This window comes from Fukomys damarensis, unplaced genomic scaffold, assembly GCF_012274545.1.
Source record: "Fukomys damarensis isolate Sample0158 unplaced genomic scaffold, DMR_v1.0_HiC HiC_scaffold_16, whole genome shotgun sequence".
NCBI classification, from domain to species: Eukaryota; Metazoa; Chordata; class Mammalia; order Rodentia; family Bathyergidae; genus Fukomys; species Fukomys damarensis.
This window is the reverse complement of record NW_022900928.1, coordinates 50590139-50610410: the sequence shown is the minus strand read 5'-3', so window position 1 is coordinate 50610410 and position 20272 is coordinate 50590139. Positions and strand designations below refer to the sequence as shown.

The 20272-nt window shown below is 35.7% G+C and overlaps 1 protein-coding gene across 1 annotated transcript in view; it reads left to right on the top strand.

Annotated features, from left to right (window-relative positions):
- The window catches only part of Pgr (progesterone receptor), a 46363-nt gene that overhangs the window by 1830 nt on the left and 24261 nt on the right, over window positions 1-20272 (top strand). Inside the window, exons 2-4 of the mRNA XM_010642088.2 lie at window positions 60-202; window positions 966-1117; window positions 16059-16175. Coding sequence (XP_010640390.1) covers window positions 60-202; window positions 966-1117; window positions 16059-16175 — 412 coding nt within the window. The remainder of the gene's footprint in view (window positions 1-59; window positions 203-965; window positions 1118-16058; window positions 16176-20272) is intronic.

Sequence of the window (20272 nt, the reverse complement as noted above, 5' to 3'; positions counted from 1 at the left end):
AAAAAAAAAAAAAAAAAAAGCTGCTAGATTCTGAAGCGGGACCAATGCCGATTTAAAAGTGCAGCGTCACGGTAGATCCGCTGTTACCCCGCGGAATGCAAACTGTGAAAGGAGTTGGCTGCTGTGTAAAATGTTTCTTTCCTGAATATTTACGGGAATATCTGCGTAGGAGAGGGACTACAGCACAGTCCCACAGCGAGGGGTGAGACTTGAACCCAATGTAGATCTTGTCTTATCGGGATTTGGACGGCGATCGATTCCATATGAGTCCCAAGATTAAAATTAATTTGAAATATGACATATTGAGCATTTAAAATCAATCACTGCAGTGCCCCGTAGTCTAATATTATTTTGGATTCCCTACAACTTTTGTCATACATAGTTTCAAGAACATTTTAGTTTAAATACGGAAGTAAAGGAATGTAAAAGAAAAAAAGAATGTTCAGTTGGTAGCCTTTCATGATGTGAATAAGCAAAACAGTGTATGGAGCACCACAGTCACATAACACATCTATATTTAAATCAGCAATCATTAGATGATTATTTTCAAAACTCAAAATAGGCATTTCTGATTGAACTCTTAAAACCAAACCATGTTGTTACCTGGCATTCAGATGGGCCATAATATTTCTTCAAAGTCTAAATTGCTTCTATATAAGGCCTTCTGTAGAAAGATTTTTGTTTAACTGATTGAGACATTAGCTTTTCTAAACATAATGTGCTGCACTAATTGCAGTTTTCTTGTGTTGGTAGTAGTGGTGAAGGCTAAGCAAGACTAGTGAGCCTAATTACAGGTGATCTACTGTATGAAGTTCAATTTGTACTATATCAGGTTCCAAGTGTGTAGATATAATATAGTGCAATTTTTAAAATCCCCTTTCACCTTGTCAATGCTAGTTTAAGAAACCTTTAATAACAGCTAATAGTACACCTAAAAATCAATGGAGTCCTTTTTGTATTTCAAGGCCGGATTCAGAAACCAGCCAGAGCCCACAGTACAGCTTTGAGTCATTGCCTCAGAAGATTTGTCTCATCTGTGGGGATGAAGCATCAGGCTGCCATTATGGCGTCCTTACCTGTGGGAGCTGTAAGGTCTTCTTTAAAAGAGCAATGGAAGGTAGGCTTCTTCTTCCTGATTCTCTGTGATTGGTTTGATTTTCAATGGAGACCATCTAATATTAATTAACCTTTATAGCTAATAAGAAGTAGTGACATTTCCCTATAAACTTAAGATATATGATGACATCGTAACAATAATACTTTAATACTCAACAGTGGATGTGCTTGTATATCATAATTTCATATTCTAACATTTTCAGGAGACCTCACAAGTTATAATCTTGAGGACAGTGCTACTGTTATTCAGTAACTAGTGGACTTTCAAAAGCAGCTTTATTTCAATATATGAATTGCACATCTACTACATATAAAAAATAATTTAAACTTTTGAGTAAAAACGCTATTAGTTGAAATTATACATGAATATGCATATGTATATCTGTTATATATACATATGCATATATAGGACATCTATATGTTGTAGTTAACAAATATATAACATATACATACATGTACATATATACAAAATATGAAAAAGGTGCAGTTATTAATTTTGTACATGATTTTATCTTTTCTCTACATGAATATTTATTTATGCAATGGTAATTCCAAAAAAAATTCTTAATTCTCTTTTTGTTTATGATATTTTTATGTGTATAAGAAGATAGGAGTAAAATGTTTAGAACAAATGAAAATCGTGGACATTACAGTCAAATGATTTCTAAAGTATTGCTTTAAGTAAAATGTGCACATTTAAAAGTCATTTAAATTATACACTTAAATGATTTTGGATTGACTTGATTAATGTATTTTAGAAGTTAACTTTTGTAGAAAACATTTTAAGTTTATCTGTCCACTTATACTAAACTCTAAACAGCAAAACATTTATGTTTGAAGATAAAAAACTTTTATAGATCATTTCACTTTTTTACATTTGAATATTATTATAAATGTGTTTTACAACAAGCTGAAATGAAGTGCTGATATCATATTTGGACAAGAAACTAGATTTGAATGTCAACTTTTTAATTTGCTGTTTCTGAAGTTTTCTGATTTCAGGAGCCTTTGACTTAATAAGCAACAAGGGAGGGGAGGAGGTAGACAATTTTCACTGTTAAGGGGACTTCAAAGGAGTTCTTAATAAAAAAATGTACTTTATATATTTGTATAATTTGCATAATGTATTTAATTGATATTTAATGTGTTTGTCTTCAAGAGGTTTAATTGCATTTTAAATTAATTGAATACATGGAGCAAGTGAAGTGATCATAACTTTCCGGTGGATGTGATTTAGTCAGTTACAGATGCATGGGAAAGTTGGTTTTCCAGGGATTAGAATAGCCATTTCTTTTGGCTTTGACTGCTACACCATTCCCTTCTGCACTGTGAATTCCTCCATTCTTACCATTGCTTTAAGATAGTATAATTTTACAAGTGGTCAATCCCTTTAGAATTTCCAAAAGGTCAGTTTATTAGAACTTAGCTCCTTTTTACAACTAAGCAAATCTCAAAGACATAAATTTGAATTCCTAAAAATCACATATCTGGTTAGTAGATGATTTGTAGTAAACATAGGCTAGATATTTTGAAATTACAAAGCTTATAAATAAAAGATGATATGTGCAGATATGTGCCACTTAATTCACAGAAGTTCCTTCATAAAATGGATATATAGAACAAAGAGCGCTCTAACTACAAAATATAATTTTTCTCATATTATCATTAGAGTACCATCCAAAAATTATAATATATATTTCCCAATTTACCCTTAAAAGGTATTGGTAGAATTTCTCTTGTTGGCCTGGTACTATTTTAGTCTTGAAGAGTAGAAATGAAGCACCCTTATTCAGCAGTATTTATAAGGAAATACTTTGGATAGATATTGAAAAATCATTCAAGAAGCTAGAACAAGGTTATGAGCAAATCCATTCATTCAGTGTTTATTATATATCTCTTACATTTAGATTTATGCTGAAGATACTCTTTCCCTGAATGCATCTCCCTCAGCTCTACATATAATGAAGATAATAACAATTGATACCTTTTAGAGTTCATATGAAGATTATGTTAGTAAATATATACAATGTATTTAAAAAAATGCCTCACAGATTGTTATTTCCAGTGGTGTCCCTTTTACCTTCAAGGAGTTTACAATAGAGTTGGAGATGTAACATATATACACTTAAGATATTTAAATAAAGATTCTCATTAAATCCCCAGGTAAGTGGTTCTTTAATAAGAGATTTGTGTAGTTTATGTCTTTGTGTAGCAGGGAGGTGGTTGTGGGTTGTAATTTGTATGTTCTACAATAATAAAAGGAGGTTTCATGGAAGCTGTGACCCTCATGTGGTTATTTAAGAACAAATAAGATCTCCAGGCATTGAGGAGGGCTTTAAGTATACACATTCAATAAAGTTACATAAATTAAGATTACACTGAATGAGAGTTGAATATTCATTTAGAAAATTGTGAAAGTTAAAGTCTACAAAGTTATATTGGTAATGTTTAGGTGAATTGAGAGATAAATCAGTGATTGAGACCAAGAATTTTCAGGAATGAAAAAATAAGAAGAAGGACTTTTATAGTGATAGAGATACCAAGTTTGAAATCTCAGAGCAAAGCAGAGCTGTGTGATGAGCTGGTTCAGGGTAGATCTCTGTGAGATGTTAGGATGGCCAGAAATAGACAGTCATTGGCAACAATTTGGCTATCATTGTTACCAGGGACATTAATAATAGCAATGGCATTTTAAAGTGCCTTGTGTGTGCCAGTGACTAAGTAGTTTATAAATCTCAACTCATTCAATCCTTATAACATGACTATTATTATTTCTTCCTCTTTACTAACTATGATCATAAGCCTTTTTAATAAGCCTTTTCATCACAGGAAGTGTAGTAGAGTCAAGGCTCAAACTCAGGTGGTGTGATCTCTGCTATCAAATGCCTTGGTTCCTTTCTCATGATAGGAAATGTGATCAAACATGTTTCCAGGTGATGATGCATCTAGAAAAGTAAAGTGAATCCTAAAGGAGAATGAGAAGTATGGGATATCAATGGGTGGATAATATTAAATTCATATGTAGGGTGGCAATGAGAAGACACAACCAAAGGCTGAGAGTCAGTTTCCCCATTTCCCTTCCAATTTAGGAGTGGGAAATGATAGAAGCTATAAAGTTACCCAAAGAACTAGGTTTCACTTGGTATGTATGGCACAGAAGAGAGAGCTAGAGGTAGACAAAAAAGATACTACTAAGGAAATAGAGAAGGAATTTTTCTTAACCTAACTAAACTACTTAAAATATGTTAGCTGAAAAGGCAGTTAGTTGAATAATCCATTGAATTCCTTTACCAAGACTTGTAGGGTTGGAGTGAACCAGGAAGTGGTCAAGAATTACTTTATGTCTTTCAAGAGGAAATGGCCTGCCTTTCCCATAAATTCAGGCTGAGGAACCTGTGAAAGAAAAAAATACTTTTTCATTGGCTTATCTCTGTATGCATTATGATCAGATCAGTGCTAGGAAAACAGTAGACATTCAATGTTAGCTACGCGAACCAGATATCATAACTGATAATGCTACACTCTCATTCTTTGGCTACTGTACTCTGTGACAGTATTTTTAGAAGTACATTCCATGTAATATGGTTAAATAAATATAGTTAAATTGTACTATTTAGAAGACATGAGGCTCTTGTAGGTATTGATTATTTTTTAAATTATGTTGTGTTATCTTCATTCTTAGTCATGTATTAATCTGGATGAGTTAATTACCTTAACTAAATTAGTTTGGGTATTAATGTCCATGTACTATGCAAAATGCTGGTGAAAGTACAGTAAAATACAACAGACCTGGCTGGCCACTGCTGTGGAGGAGCCTATAATATAGGCAAGGTACACTTTACCAAGTTACAAGGATGTAACTAATTGAAGATATGATTAAGTTATTAGACTGTGCAAGTAGGGACAACTAGAAAATTGACACCTTATCTCCACCCCAGTCAGAAGTTGGATATAGTATGGATATTCAAAATTCGAGGAATTACTATAAATAGGCCACAGAGGAAATTTAAAAGAAATGAAGTGTTTTCATGAATAAATTGTTCTTTCAGCAGTTGACTATATAGTTGGTATCCTAAGTTAACAGGGGAAACTAATTCAGTAGCATAGTTCTTGATAAGAATTCTGATAGAGCAATATTAAACAACAGTAATTGTTAACAACTTGCATGAATTACTTTTCCTGTCTTTAGATTGCTGTGATGCTTTCTCTTTCTTTGGTAGTTCACAAAATTATCCTGTTGTACTATAATTTATTTCATTAGTAGTTGGGCTCTTAAGAAGATGTTTTACCAATCATCCTATTTAATTTACTTTCCAAAAGAGTCTACCCTCTGGCATTTTTCCCATCACTCTAAAATTAAGTTTGTAGTGGATTCACTAGACTTCATTTCAAAACTTTAGCCAATTTCTTCTCAACCTGCATGTTTCTTAGTTTAATGTTTAACATGAATAATAAGCTAGTTTTAAGAACAAATTTACATTACAATACATTGAAGTAATCCTCTGCTACACTAAAAAAGAAGTAGTTACAATGAGAGCATTTGGTGTCATCTGTCCAATATAAGGTTATATAGCATCAGATTATCAGTGCTCCTTCGGAGTCTGAATATTAACACCTCTGCAAGAGCAACTGGGGAAGCAGGACCACCCAGCATCCATGTGGGCATCAACAGCTATGTTTTTGCCTTGGCCATTGAGCCTTGGACTTTGATTATACAAGCAGTACATTCTCCTAAAAGTTAAAACGTTACCAATGAAGCTTAGCTCCTTTCTATTCAGTATCACTAATCTTTTCCCTTCCGGACAATTTTTAAAATCCTGTGTGTGTGTGTGTGTGTGTGTGTGTGTGCGCGTGTAATATGTTGTTTGAGTTATGTTAATACATAAATATTGTCTCATGTAATAGGTATTATTCACATTATTTTTTACATACAATGACTTGAGTACTGCCATGCATTGTGCAGTTCTAACTATAATTCATAAAATGAAAATCCTCTTGTCTAGGTATTACTAATTATAATCATTATTTGAGTAAGCATTTTATGCACTTGTCTCCTTGGTATTACCCTTCACTTCTTTCTAGATTATGTTTAAGTATTTTGATACAGCTGTAAATGAACTAATTATCTTTCTTCCTGCTGCCAGGATGATTTCATTCATCACATTATCCAATCCACACATATGCATTTATACTGACTACATTTAAATGTTTCTTGTACTGGTACTACACAGATGAATATATATAGAATTCCTGCCTTTGACAAGCATAATACTAAGAAGAAGGAACTAAATTTAAACATAAACAGCTCTGCTCTGTAGCAGGGGACATGAGAATATTTTGATGAGTTAGGCCAATGCCATAGAATAAATGTTTTTTTTCTCATCATTATTTCCTAACCAGTATACTGTGACCACAATTTATATAATTATTTGTATTGCTTAGTATTATGACTAATGAGGAGATAATTTAAAGTGCATAGGAAGATGTGTGTAGCTTATATGCAAATACTACACCATTTTATATAAGGGACTTGAGTGTCTTCAGATTTTGGCATTTGAAAGTGGTTCTGGAGCCAGTCCCTCACTAATACTAAAGGACAGCAGTGTTTACTGTGGGGGTGTCGATGGCACGTGAACTGGCACCTGGCTTTCCGCCACTCTGGCTGTGCCTTGTGGTGCCATCACACCAGCTCCCTAGTGCTACCTAAAAGCCACATTTGCCAGTTGTCCTATAGATAATCTAGAATATTAAAAGACACTAATGACGAATGAAAGTTGTGATGGGCAATTGAAGAAAAAAAGCTTAAGGTCACTTTCCATTAGGAATTAAGGAATCCAGCCTGGCCAGGTGGAGCCAAGAACACATAGGTCTGTGACTCCTCTCACAACTGCAATATCCAAAAAGCTTTGTGAACATTAGGTTAGTGGTTCCCCTCAAGCTAGAGACAATATATTTGGTAGAAAAAAGGAAGTAAATCCCTTTTGTACAGAGTTTGAAAAACAATGTTCGGAATGATTCGATTGATATTTGGCTTTGATATGAAAGTATTATAAAAGATCAAAAGTGTAGTGTTTTTTTTTGTTTGTTTTTGGTTTTTTTGGATACTGGGGATCAAACTCAAGACCTTGCACTTGTGAAGCAGGTGGCAGAACCACTGAGCTAAATCCCTGGCCCTCAAAAGTGTGGTTGGGCATACTGGTGCATTCCTGTAACTACAGCACTCTTAAGAGCCTGAGTCAGGAGGATTACGAATTCCAGTCCAACCTGGGAAATTTATTGACTTAGTGAAACACCATCTCAAATTGTAAAAATAAAATAAAATAAAGGACTGAGGATCTACTTCAGTAAAATGTTGAATTCAATCCCTAGTATCCCCCTCCCAAAATCAAAAGTTTCATAGCTGAATACATAAATACTTGGAAATAGGGTTTTCTAACTTGTTAAATGATGTCCTGATAGGTTCTGAATATATTTAATAATAATTGTGGCATTATTGAACACATCACATGCCAGGAACGTGACTAAATGTATTGGATGACACACAGAAAGATTAAATTAATTGCACAGGTAAATAGCAAATAAATTGTAGACCTGAGATTGAAGCCTAGAGAACCTTCTCTCTTAACCATTACTTTATGTCTCATCTATTATCTAGTGTCCCTTTGTTCTAATTATTTGTTTTGAAACCTGACTGATATTATGGAGGGTAGAAATTTGTTAGTTGAATTTATGGGGAAAAGAAATTCCGTAATTGGAAGGTGGAATTAAAAATGAATATCATGACTATCCTGTCCTATAGACTACTCATTCCCGGTGAGATCTGGGTGGCTACTATACACCTTCTCTTGTCTCCTCAGCCTTCTGGTAATCTCCCTCCCTTTCAGCTGATGGCCTCGCTTCCTAATTTTCTGAGCAAACTTCCTGAAGTTTCAGGTTGTATCCTTGTACCCATGTAGCATCTGACCGAGAATCCACTTTTCCTTTTCTACTGAAAGCCAACCCTCCCTGAGGTATCTATCCATGCTACTCCTGCCCACTCAAGGGTAGGCACCAGTGACATGACATTCCCCTTACCCGCTTAAATCATTTTCCCCTTTATTGGATCACTCTTACCAGCTTGAAAACATTGTCCATCTTAAAAGATGTCTGTTGATTTTACTTGCACTTTAGCTGTCAATAATTTTTCTGCCCCTTTTGCAGCAAAACTTTTTTTGTTTTCCCATTCTCTCTTACATCTAATTCAGCCAGCATTTTCCCTCTGTCACACCACTGAAACCTCTCTTGTCAAGGTTACCTCATTGCTAAATCTGATAGTACTTCTCAGTCCCATGTTCTGGACTTTTGGTATATTTGAGAATTGGTCACTGAATCTTCCTGACAGTATTTATTTCATTTGTTTTTCAGGATTACTACACTCCTAATTTCCTCACTGGCTCCCTCTCATATTCCTTTTCTCTAGCTTTCAACATTTGTGGGCCTAGAATTCAATACTGTATTTGTACCAGTACTGTATTGGAACCTCAGTACCATTCCCTTCTGTTTATATATCTACTTCCTTGGTGAGTTTATTCAGTCCTGTGATTTTAGATAGATTGCCCTTATACTGATCACTCCCGACTTTCTATCTCCAGCTCAGACTTCCCTCTGAACTCCAGATTTGTGTAACCAACTGTTTACCTGATACATTTACAGTACTGAGCATCTCAAATGAATAAGTACAAGAGTTAGCTTCTCATCTACTTTGGATTTTGCCTGGTAAGCCAGTATTCTTTGGTCTTCAAACTATTTGCTTCCTTTGGGGTCCTCCTGGTTTAAGATGAAGATTGCTGAACCTCGCCACAGACATTCCAGATTAAAATATCTACAGAGGTACTCAGAAATCTAACATTTAAGTGAGCTGTATAGATGACTCTTAAAATGTTGCACAAACTGGGGAGCCAGAAACTTTAAGCTAGAAGGTGACATGGTCAGCTTTGTTTTTAAGAAAGTTAATTCTAGAAACCCTAGGGAGGATGGATGGAAAGTTGTGCTAGGGAGGCCAGATCTATGACTATTTAAAATACTCTATGATCTGGATCAACAAGGAGTAGCCATTGAGTCCTTTACTGAGAGTTTGAGGCCAGCCTGGGAAATATAGTGATTTCAGGGTGAGCCTGAAATACCAAACAAGACCCTGTCTCAAAAAACAAAAGGAACAACAACAAAAGTCTGAATGGTTTGGCTTTTGGAAAACACACAGAAAATTTGAAAGAATGATACAATGAACTTCTCAACTATCAACTTCAAGTTTCATATTCAAACAAGAACAGTATCTGTCCCCACTATAATACCACACACTCAAATTTAACATTGATGCAATATTTTTTCTAATATTCAAACTATGTCTTCAAATATCCTATTTAGATTTATTTTTTTCATTCAGGATCCAGTCAAAGTCTATGTATTTCTCTTGGTGTGTTTCTCAATTCTCTTTAGTTTGCCCTAATCTAAAAAGCTCTCCCCCGACATTGAACTTTAACATTTTTGAGGAGTCCAGATCAACTGTTTGTAGAAGCTACCATAATCTAGATTTATCTAATTTTTTAACTGTATAATTAGGTTGAACATTTTGACAATAATTGAACACTTTGGTCTCATAACCCATTTACTTAAAAAATATTGAGAACTCAAAGACTTTCTGTATATGTGGATTGTGTCTGCCAGTATTTACTGTATTAGAATTTAAAACTGGTAAGATTTTGAAACTTTGTCTCTTTGAAAAAATAGCAAAGCCATTAGATGTTAACTGTCCAAACTGAAAACCTTAGTGACAAGAAAGCATTATTTTATAATTTTAGAAGTCATTTTATTGTTTCTCATAATAGAAGACATCTGGATTCTCGTATCTACATCTATATTCGATCTGTTGTTTTGATTAGATTATATGAAGAAAATGTGACCTCACACAGATAGGCAGTTGTAAAACGAAGTATTTTAATTTCTTTTCAGGCTTCACAAATGGTAGTCATTTATTGAAGATCGCAAAAGGATGATTTTTCTACTTTTATTATCCCTTCTGATTTTATTGGCTCCATAGTTTTTTATAGTTTTTCTTCCTTCCACAAGGCAATTTGGTGTTCTTAAAATACAACTTATACTAGGAGGCTTAAAAGTGCTTAATAATTTTTCTTTAGTTATCAGTTTTCAGAGTAACAAATTTGTACCTTAACAACCTCCAGTGGTTCACAGTAGGTGAGATTTATTTCTTTCTCCTATTTTCTTTCTTAAATATCATGTTCCCATGACTTTTTATATATTCAATTTGTTTTAATCACTTGAGCTAATTCTTTGTTCAAATTTTCTTATCTCTGGTCAGTAGATTGCTCATTTTCTGTTGCTAACAACACAAAAACATTCCCAAGGAAAGAGGTCTATTTTGGTTCACATTTCTAGTCCAAGCTTGAGGGGCTGCATTTAATGATGGCCCCAGTGCCAGAGTCCTGAGGCAGCACAGGGTCATCACATGGTGAGACAGGAAGCACAAGAGAGACCTTGAAAAATAGGCTCATCTAACAGGTCCTTTTCTGAGTTAGCACATTTACCCATTAATCCATATTAGTCACACAGGCAGATTAATTCATAGGCGTAGCCCTAATCACCTGCTATAGGTCCCACCTTATCCAACCCCATACTGTGTCACAGTGAGGATTAAATTTCAACGTGAGTTGTGGAGGGCACAAACCACATTCACACCACGGAATCAATGTGGCTGTGACAGTTTTATTAGCCTTCACTAAAATTGCACTATCTGTTACAGCAGACCTCAGGCTCCAATTATACATTTGCTGCCTGGTCCTTGGTCAGCCATTTCTGCAAGAAGGATTGGTTAATTTGGGATGATAACATTAGACGTAACAATCTGGATCCTAGTGTCTGTTGCTGCTGGCATTGTCAAGTTACTCTGCACATTTTCAATAGACAGACTTAGCAAACACATCTTTTTTATTTTTTTGCTTTATTTTTTTTGGTACTGGGGATTGAACTCAGGTACCTGTGCTTGCGAGGCAAGTGGCCAAACCACTGAGCTAAATCCCCAGCTACAAATCTTTTTTAAAAAGTGAGAGAATCATAAATTTATACCAAGATTTCTCAATGTCACACCATAGACATCTTGGGTCAGGTAATTCTTTCTTATCAAAGCCATTTTGTGCATTGTAGGATGGATGTTTGGTATCATTCCTGGTTTCTCCTTGGTACCTTTCTGCCTCCCAGTTGTGTAGGTCAGAACTGTCTCCAGGAACTGTGAAAATCCTGAAAAGCACCGTAGAAGTATACAAGATTGCCTCCAGTTGAAAATTTCTGATTTATATTTATATTTCTAGTAAGATCAAAATAATTACATAATTTTTTGGTTATTTTTTCCAAATATTGATGCCAGTAAAACTTGTAAACAGCATAGGCTAGTTCTAGCATCCTTGGCGTGAAATGATAGGCCAGGCCCACAGTGTTTAATCAGAAGAACAGTCTCTTTCCAGGAACCAGAATATGCAGATCAGTGTTATGTCAAAATTCCAAACTTCCGTCAAATTTCAGATTTCTCCTTTGTTCCAGTTCAGCCTACCCCGTGCAGGGCTTGAAGTCAGCAGAAGAATGCACAAGGTCAACTTCTCCTTTGTTTACTTCTGGGCCCTGTGACTGTTCCAGGGCCAGATGTGGGAAGAAGGGTTAACAGGGAGGGACACGGCTATACACAGCAGGTGGATGTGACCATCACTGACGTTCTCTCTTTGGTGGGTGATTGTGTATTCTTCCTTTAGTGGGGTATTGTGGGGGGATTCATGGAGGTATTTCTCTGGGAATCTCCAACTCTAAGCCTGTAATGCAGGGATGCCTCTAATCTCTGACTGTTTCTGATGGTGCCCCTTAGCCTCTAGACTTCAATGATTGGCCCTGTACAGATTTTGTAGGATCACAGTGCCCTCTAGGGATTATCCTTTTAGTTGAAACCATTTAAAAATAAAAAAGAAACTTATTGAGAAATATTTTCAAAAAACACTCAAATTAAACATAAAGTTTATTAATTATCACTAAGTAAATGGAACCATTTTATTCTCACCAGATCAAAAAATTTAAAAATCATTAAGATCCCATAAACCCTATTTTACCCCTTCCAAACACTCCCTGAAAGTAAGCGCTAGCCCAACTTTGAACATCATAGGTTGGTTTTTGCTTTTTTGGAACTTTATATTAATGGGATCATATGGAAATTATTTTTCACATCACTATACATATCATCAGCTCATGTTATCTCAAGCCCACAGTGGGTCATACTGTGCTGACTCCATATTTTATTCCTCTGCCTGTTGAACATAGATTGCTTTCTTCTGTCATTTTTCTGCATAGTTACCACAATGGTGTCTCTCAAACTGAAGTGAAATGTATTAATTTGTGCTCTGATTAAGAGTTAATGTGAGCCAGGGATTTAGCTCAGTGGTTCTGCTACCTGCCTAACAAGTGCAAGGATGCAAGCTCGATCCCTGGTACCCCCCCCAAAAGAAGAAGAGTTAATGTGATATACATATTTTTGCTTTATAGGTAAAGTCTCTTTCTAGTTTATAATGAAACAGTTTTAGTTATTATGGATTTTCGTCATGTACCTAAAAGTAGTCATTAGGCACTAGGCAATTAATTTATCAAATCACATTTTAATCATGCTTTTATTTTCACAATATAATATTTTCTTTTTTTAGATAAGATCTTGATATGCAGTTCAGGCTGGCCTTGAACCCACTGTGTAGCCCAGGCTGACAACTCCATTGGCAATCCTCCTGCTTCAGCTTCCTGAGTTCTAGGATTACAAGTGTGCACCACACACCTGACTACACAACATAATCTTTTTAACAATAGAAGCATTTAGCCGGTGATTTAGCTCAGTGGTTCTGCCACCTGCTTCACAAGCATAAGATCCTGAGTTTGATCCTTGGTAACCCCCAAAAATATATAGTAAATTAAAAAAAAACACTTAGAAGGTAAATATTGAGAGTAAGTAGAAATGATGATGATGATAAAGATAGATAGATAGATCGAATCACTTAATCCCTTTTGTAGTTCATTAAAAATAAATTCTTTGGGAATAATGCAATCCTCTCTGCATACAGTGATGTTAAATAGAAACTTGTTATACTCTATGTAAGTCATTACTATAAAAAGACAAGGAATTTGCTAAACAAAGAATCTCTAATTTAAAAATGCTCAAAGAGGGTACAAAATTGGAGCAAGTTGTGACAATAAGTAAAATACTATTGATCTTATATTGAGTATAGCTATATAACTATAAACAATAAATATAATTATGCATGTTTATCCAACAAATATTTATCAACTCAAAAAGAAAAGTTAAAGAATCAAAAGACCTAATGTCTATCCTTACAGAATCTAGGAGAGATAAGGATACAGTATTTATAATAAGAATATATCAAATGTGCATGTTGTACACAGAAAAAATGTCTAAGCCTTTCTGGGAGTGGTCAGGTTAGATCAGTGGGAGCAATCAAGTAAAAAAAAAAAAAAAAGCAGTGCAAGAATGTTAGTGCCAGCAAAGTGCAAAGAACATAAGAGAGAGTACATAATTGAAAGGGAAAGACATTAATAGTTCTCACCCCTTCCTTTTCCACCCTAAAAGAGGTGTCATGGGTTTCCCTAGGAGAAAGAGGAACTTTATGTCTTATTACAGAATACAGCAGATAGTTCCTTAAGTTTCAAAGGGGCAGATGATACAAATACTCTAGGCTAGAGCTAGAAAATATCTCCTATTTTAGTGAACTCTCTGTTATTTGTCATTATGATTGTTATTTGCAGTAGCATGTACTTAATTAGTGCTCCTGGATGTCTTATAACTTCTGGTAGTGAAAAGATGGACAGACACCATGGATGTTTGAAAGTGGAATGCTCTGCGTGTTTTAATAGAGGGATGTGTAGCATTTCGTACTGACAATGTTAGACTGAAGAGAAGCAACAGTATACAGCTTGAGACATAAAAATAAGGAGTGAACAAGTGGACCTGGATGTGGATGTGCTTTTCAAAACCAATACATAAATAGTGCTGTTACCTGAAGAAAAGTGGTAACAATTGATTATGTTGAATTTTTAATCCCAAAGTTTAACAGTTTAATATTTCCAGCCTGGCCAGGTGTGGTGGCACACACCTGTAATCCCAGCACTCGGGAGGCTAAGGCAGTAGAATCTCTGTGAGTTCGAGACCAGCCTGGGCTACATAGTTCCAGGTCAGTCTCAACTACATAGTGAGACACTGTCTCAAAAAACAAACAAACAAACACAAAATATTTCCAGCCTGTGCATTTGTGCCTGAAGTTTCTTTACTAGCCAGGTGAGTAAATATTCAGGCAGTATCTGATGGCATGAGAGGAGTAGCCCTTTCTTCAAGAAAGGCTCAGTAGTCCCTCGCCTTCTTGGTGGCTCTGAGTCCTGGCCAAGTACTGTGGTACAGAGGCTATGCCTGAGCCCCATTAAAAATTACCTTCGTCAGCTTTAGTTGGCACTACTTAGCTACAACATTTCTTTGTTCAAACAGTTGTACAGAGAAGATCAACCTCCCCACATTTTGCTTGCAGGATGATGTACCTACTTTGCAGTTTTAATAGTCCAACACTTAGTGTTAAAAATGATCATAACTAGCCAGATATAATGATGCACACCTGTAATCCCAGCATTCAGGAGGCTGAGGCAGGAGGATCACTGCATGTTTGAGGCCAGCCTGGGCTATATAGTGAGTTCAGCACCAGCCTGAACTACAAAGCAAGACCCTGTCTCAAAAAAAAAAAAAAAGAAATGGTCATAATTTAGAATGGACTAAACTTTCACATTTCTTACACAGACATTCAAGTCTGTTGAGAGCAGTCCCCAGTGATATGAGTTGGGCCAACCCTTCAAGGTATGAAGGTGATTTCATATCATAGCTCTCAGTTATCCAGAGTTTACTCTTCTCAAACTTTAAATGTTGGACTTCTAAGCTCTCTCTCTCCCTCTCTCTCTCTCTTCTCTCTCTCTCTCTCTCTCTCTCTCTCTCTCTCTCTCTCTCTCTCTCTCTCTCTCTCTCTCTCCAAGTCATTTAAGAATTACATTCTACTAGGTAACTAAAGTTTCCACACTTATATATGTTGAAATGTATAAATATGAAAGATGATTAAAACCTATGGTGGGGCCGGGCATTTAGCAGTTGTTCTGGCGCTTGCCTCGAAAGCGAAAGGACCCAGGCTCAATCTCCGATACCAAAAACTAACAAACAAACAAAAATATGGTGAATATTTAAATTTTTAAAAATTATTACAGTAAAAGACACACTACCATTAACCTCCCGAAAAATACTCTCTCTTACTTTGAACGAAGTTGCCGCTTTTTGAAGCAGCAGTTTGGAAAGGTCTCTTTCATGAGTGTCTTTACTAGTTGTGATAAAAAATACAGTACCAGCTGCTGCGGAGTGCCAGCCAGTGGAAAAGCAGGATTGTAAAGTCATTATGCTGTGTGCTCATCCATACTGTTCTCTGAATGTGACGCTGTGAAACTTTCAGGTCTTCCAAAATGACTATGAAAAGTTTTGAATCAATGCAGGACGCTGAGGCAGCCATGGTATCGACAAAAGAGGACTTCTAGAACTTCTTTAGAAAGTGACAAGAATGATGGAATAAATGTGTTCAAAGGGAGGGGGAGTATTCTGAGGTGCATTAATGGCAGTGTGCCCTTGTATTTTTTAATCACACCTCATAAATGTTTGATATTTTAGCATTTATCATTTGAGAGCACAGGTAAAGCATTGAACAGCACTCAGTGATGCCCAGCAAAAGGCCAGCTAAGAGTCAAGCCCTTGCTGGTGTGCATCTGTCCTCTGTTTCAGTTGTCATCATGTAGAAGATGCTGTAAACATTTTTTACTTTTTAATTTTTTAGGGCAGCACAACTATCTATGTGCTGGAAGAAACGACTGCATTGTTGATAAAATCCGCAGAAAAAATTGCCCAGCATGTCGCCTTAGAAAGTGCTGTCAGGCCGGCATGGTCCTTGGAGGTAATTTTGATGCTTTCTTCAATAATATATTGTCTTATACTGTGGGTCAGAAAATCTTATACTGTGGGTCTGTTAATTTTGGTTCTTGATTAGTTTTTTTTTCTTTTTATTGTTGGTATGACTTCACACTTGAATATCTGAATGAAGTAACCAATGCTATCCCATTCCCATACGCTTTAAAGACATCCAGCATATTGAGGTGTGCTACAAGAAGTAAGAAAATTCCATTCAGTTAGATGTTCTGGGTCATCTTAATGATATTTCAGTAATGTCTGTGGGTCCTGTCAGTCACTGCCAATGTTTTCTGGGCATCAGTTTTTTATCTATAAAATGAAAGCACTGAAGTCCTTTCCACCTCTAAAATTGACTGTATAAATTTGCCAGGTTTATTGTTCTCCATATCCCAAAGCAATGTTTATGGTGCGGTTACTAGCAGTGGGATTCAAATCTATGGAAGCGCAGTAGTACTAGTGATTTCCTTTTCCCATATTTGTGTCACTACTAGAATCTGTAAAACTTTTAAAAATATACACAAATGGTTTGAATGAAAATAAAACAGTAAGAGAAATCAGAAGAGCCAGGATTATAGAAGACAGCCCTACTCTCTAACTTTATTTTTTTTTACTTAGCCACATCCTGTCCAATACTGCCTGGGAATCGTATTTTATTTCTAGATACAACCTTTCAAAAAACATAATAAAATGTGTCCATAATTGTTGAAACTAAACATGTTTTTACTTCAGTGCATTTCTAAAAAGAGCTTGTTTTCCATCAATGTTATGCATCTCTTCCTTTGGGAAATGTTATATTTAGATCAATATTTGTTAAGTTTAAAGCCTACCTAAATATTACCTCCTCCCTAACATGTTTTGTCCAACATGTTTGGGCAAAATTGATCACTGAGGCAACTTGCTGGGCACTTTATAATAATTTACTTAATTAGATCACTCGCAGTATTTTGTAACTTCTTGATTAGAGATATTTTTCCCCTCAGTTAAGGGAAGTACCTGTCTTAAACGTGTCTGCAGAAATGCCTGGCTTAGGAAAGTACTCAGTAAATATTTATTGAATGAATATATCCTCCCCCAGGAGATTAAAAATTTTTGAGTCTTACACCCTAACTTCCTCTTTATATTTCAGTAACCTCCTAAACTTTAGCAATTAGGACTTCCTTACAAATCACACATCCATTTACTGTTAGAGCTAGAAGAAAGACCTGACGATACTCTGACCCCTCATGCAATCGCTGTTTTCTATAGAATGCTTGCTTTGGAAAATAGCAGACTCTCTAAGGCAGAACCCTAGACTCTATCAGGAGCTTCCATTTTGAATGTTCTCAATGAGTTTAAAAGATTTTCCAACTTTATCACAGAATAAAAATGGCAGAGTTCTGGTGGAACATTTGGAGTGTTCCTGGGGATCAGTGACATAACCTAGAAAATTTAATGTCTCATAATAGTCTAGCTTTAGCCTATTGTCCAATGTCCTATAATATCTCACTCTCTCACCTGTCCAAAGTCCTTGTTCTCTTGTCTATTACAGTGCTTCCCAATCCACCCCTGACCAACTTTGCAGTCATTATATGTTTTCACACCTGCTACAGTATATTTATCTTCAACTCTTTCCCTCTTCCTTCTCCTGTCTTCCATGTCTCCTTAATTTCCTCTGTATCTGCTTCTCTCTCTCTCTCTCTCTCTCTCTCTCTCTCTCTCCCTCCCCCCCACTACTTTATCAGTAGATAGATAAAGAGTCCTTAATATTTACCAGCTATTATTGTAAGTTCTGGGAATACAGCAGAAAATAGGACAATCCAAGCCCTTTTGGAATTTAAACTCTGAGGATGAGGAGAAAGGAATGACATACATGTGAAATGATGATAATGCTGTGAAAAATATTGCACAAGGTGCCTTAGTAAAGAGTATCAGGGAGAGGAGTCATTTTTATCCCTTTACTCTGATTAATGTTTTCATTTTACTTAGCCAATCCCTAAACAATAGTTTTGTTGAAATCATGGATTTGATATACTACTTATAATTTTCCAAAATAAATACAATTCATAACTATAATATTAATATTATGTGATTAAAATATAAATTAAATTATGTTTAAATAAATTAAACACTATTTAAATGTATAGTAATATGCTTCCCCAAAACAGCTCATGTATTAAAATGCTGTATGTTCCACTGTAAGAAAGAATATTAGACCAATATTTCTTTTATGTCCACTGTGATGAACGCTCTGCTTAGTACTGTTGTTGCTTTCTTGGGCACAGCAAGTGTAATCTCTAATATAATAATTATATAACAGAAAAAGAAGTGATCTTAGAGAAGTACCATGTACATTGCTATGCCAGGAGAAAAAAGGAAAGAATAAATTTTGAGTTGGCAAAAAATTCAGGAGTGAAGACACTCAAAGTGTCCACAGATTATTTGTAAGTGGAAAAGAACAAAGGTATTCATAATGAACATTGTGTGTATCTGAAAAAAAACATGATGTACATTCCAGTAGTAATTTTTCTAGAAAGTTATTTAATGTAAATGGGAAAAAGTTAAAACTTGCAAGTTAGCTTGTTGGAATCTGAAGTTTGTACTATTCTATAGTATTGGAGCCAGTCAGCTTTCTTAACATATTATCCTTGGACCATTTCTAAACATAATGTTCAAGGCCTCTTGTCACCTTGCAGCTACTCTCTTTAAGCCTTTTTCCCACCCCAATCCTTTGCAAATCCTATGCCATAGGTCAGCTCCTTTCACTAGACCTAGCAAGTGTTTTACCTTTGCCTGCCCCACCCTCCCTTCATGCCTTGTGAACTCTGACTTCTCCTTCATAATAGCTTCGAATGTGACAATTTCCATTAAACCTTCCCATCTTTCCAGGCAGTGCACGGGCAGGGGTTTTGTGGGGACCTAGTGCAATACAGTGTTTTTATGTATGTGGAGCCTGGAGGCCTTTGAGACAGCTTGGATGTGAGCTTGCCCTGAGGGTTCTTATTTCAGCATTCCTTCTCTTACAGTGGAAGAATAACCAGGTAGACCACAGCCTGTTCTGTTGTGTTTTCCTGCACAACTATGTCTCTCTCTGAAATGCTATAGTTGCAGACATTTTGACACTTGGTAGAATAAGTCTCCCTAAATTACACTTTCTCAAAATTTTGGGTTTTCTTTGCCATTTTAATCATTCTTTTAAATTTATTAAAGGTTTATTCATAGCGATCTCCAATATTTAAAGCCATGCATGAGTTTTTATCCCCTGGAGCAATTAACTGTGTATTTTTTGCCTGTTCTTGGTCCAGCTTGCCAACAACATCCCAAATAACCACTAACTGAAGTCATTCAAATTAATTTGTCTTCTCCAAAAAATATATTGTCTTTCAAAATAAGATGAAGTTTCATAATATGAAATGGCTTATAAAGAAAATATATAATGCAAAATCTTTTATTTTTTTAAGGGATAATTCTGGAATTAAAAAAAATTTTTTTATTTCAAGTTTATATTATACAAAGATTCGTTCAAGTCTAATGGAGTTGTGTAGTGAATCTGAGAAATCTGGCAATGCTGCACTTAATTACCTCATAAGTGGATTTGCACAGAGGTTTGTCAGAAAGAAATGGACAGTATGTAGTGGTATGCCATATTTGTGGTATTATTTTGCTTGAAAGAGTCAGTGGCAACAGTTCAGGGAATAAAGAATCCAGCTCTGTAAACCAGAAAAAAAAAACAGTCAGTGCATTGGATTCGACTCAAATTGCTGAGACCATATTATGTCTGGGGTGAAATGTATTTGGAGTGTGTCAAAAATGAGAGTCCTCGTTTCAGTCATAATTTGGGTTGCTTGTGATTGACTCCTCCGTAATTAAGAAGAAATTGTCATGGAATAACTGCCTGTATACTACTGAAAGCAGAGCCCACCTCCCCTTTCTTCCTCTTTCCCTTCTCCTCTCTCTTTCTTCATTCATTCATGTTGGTTACTCCTTCCTGAGGTTTCTCATTCTTGACATACGGACCATTTGAATAAGGATAAAACATGAGAGAACACTGAAAAACTTTAAAAAGATTTGGTAAAATTCTATTGCAGAATATCAGAAATTAGAAAA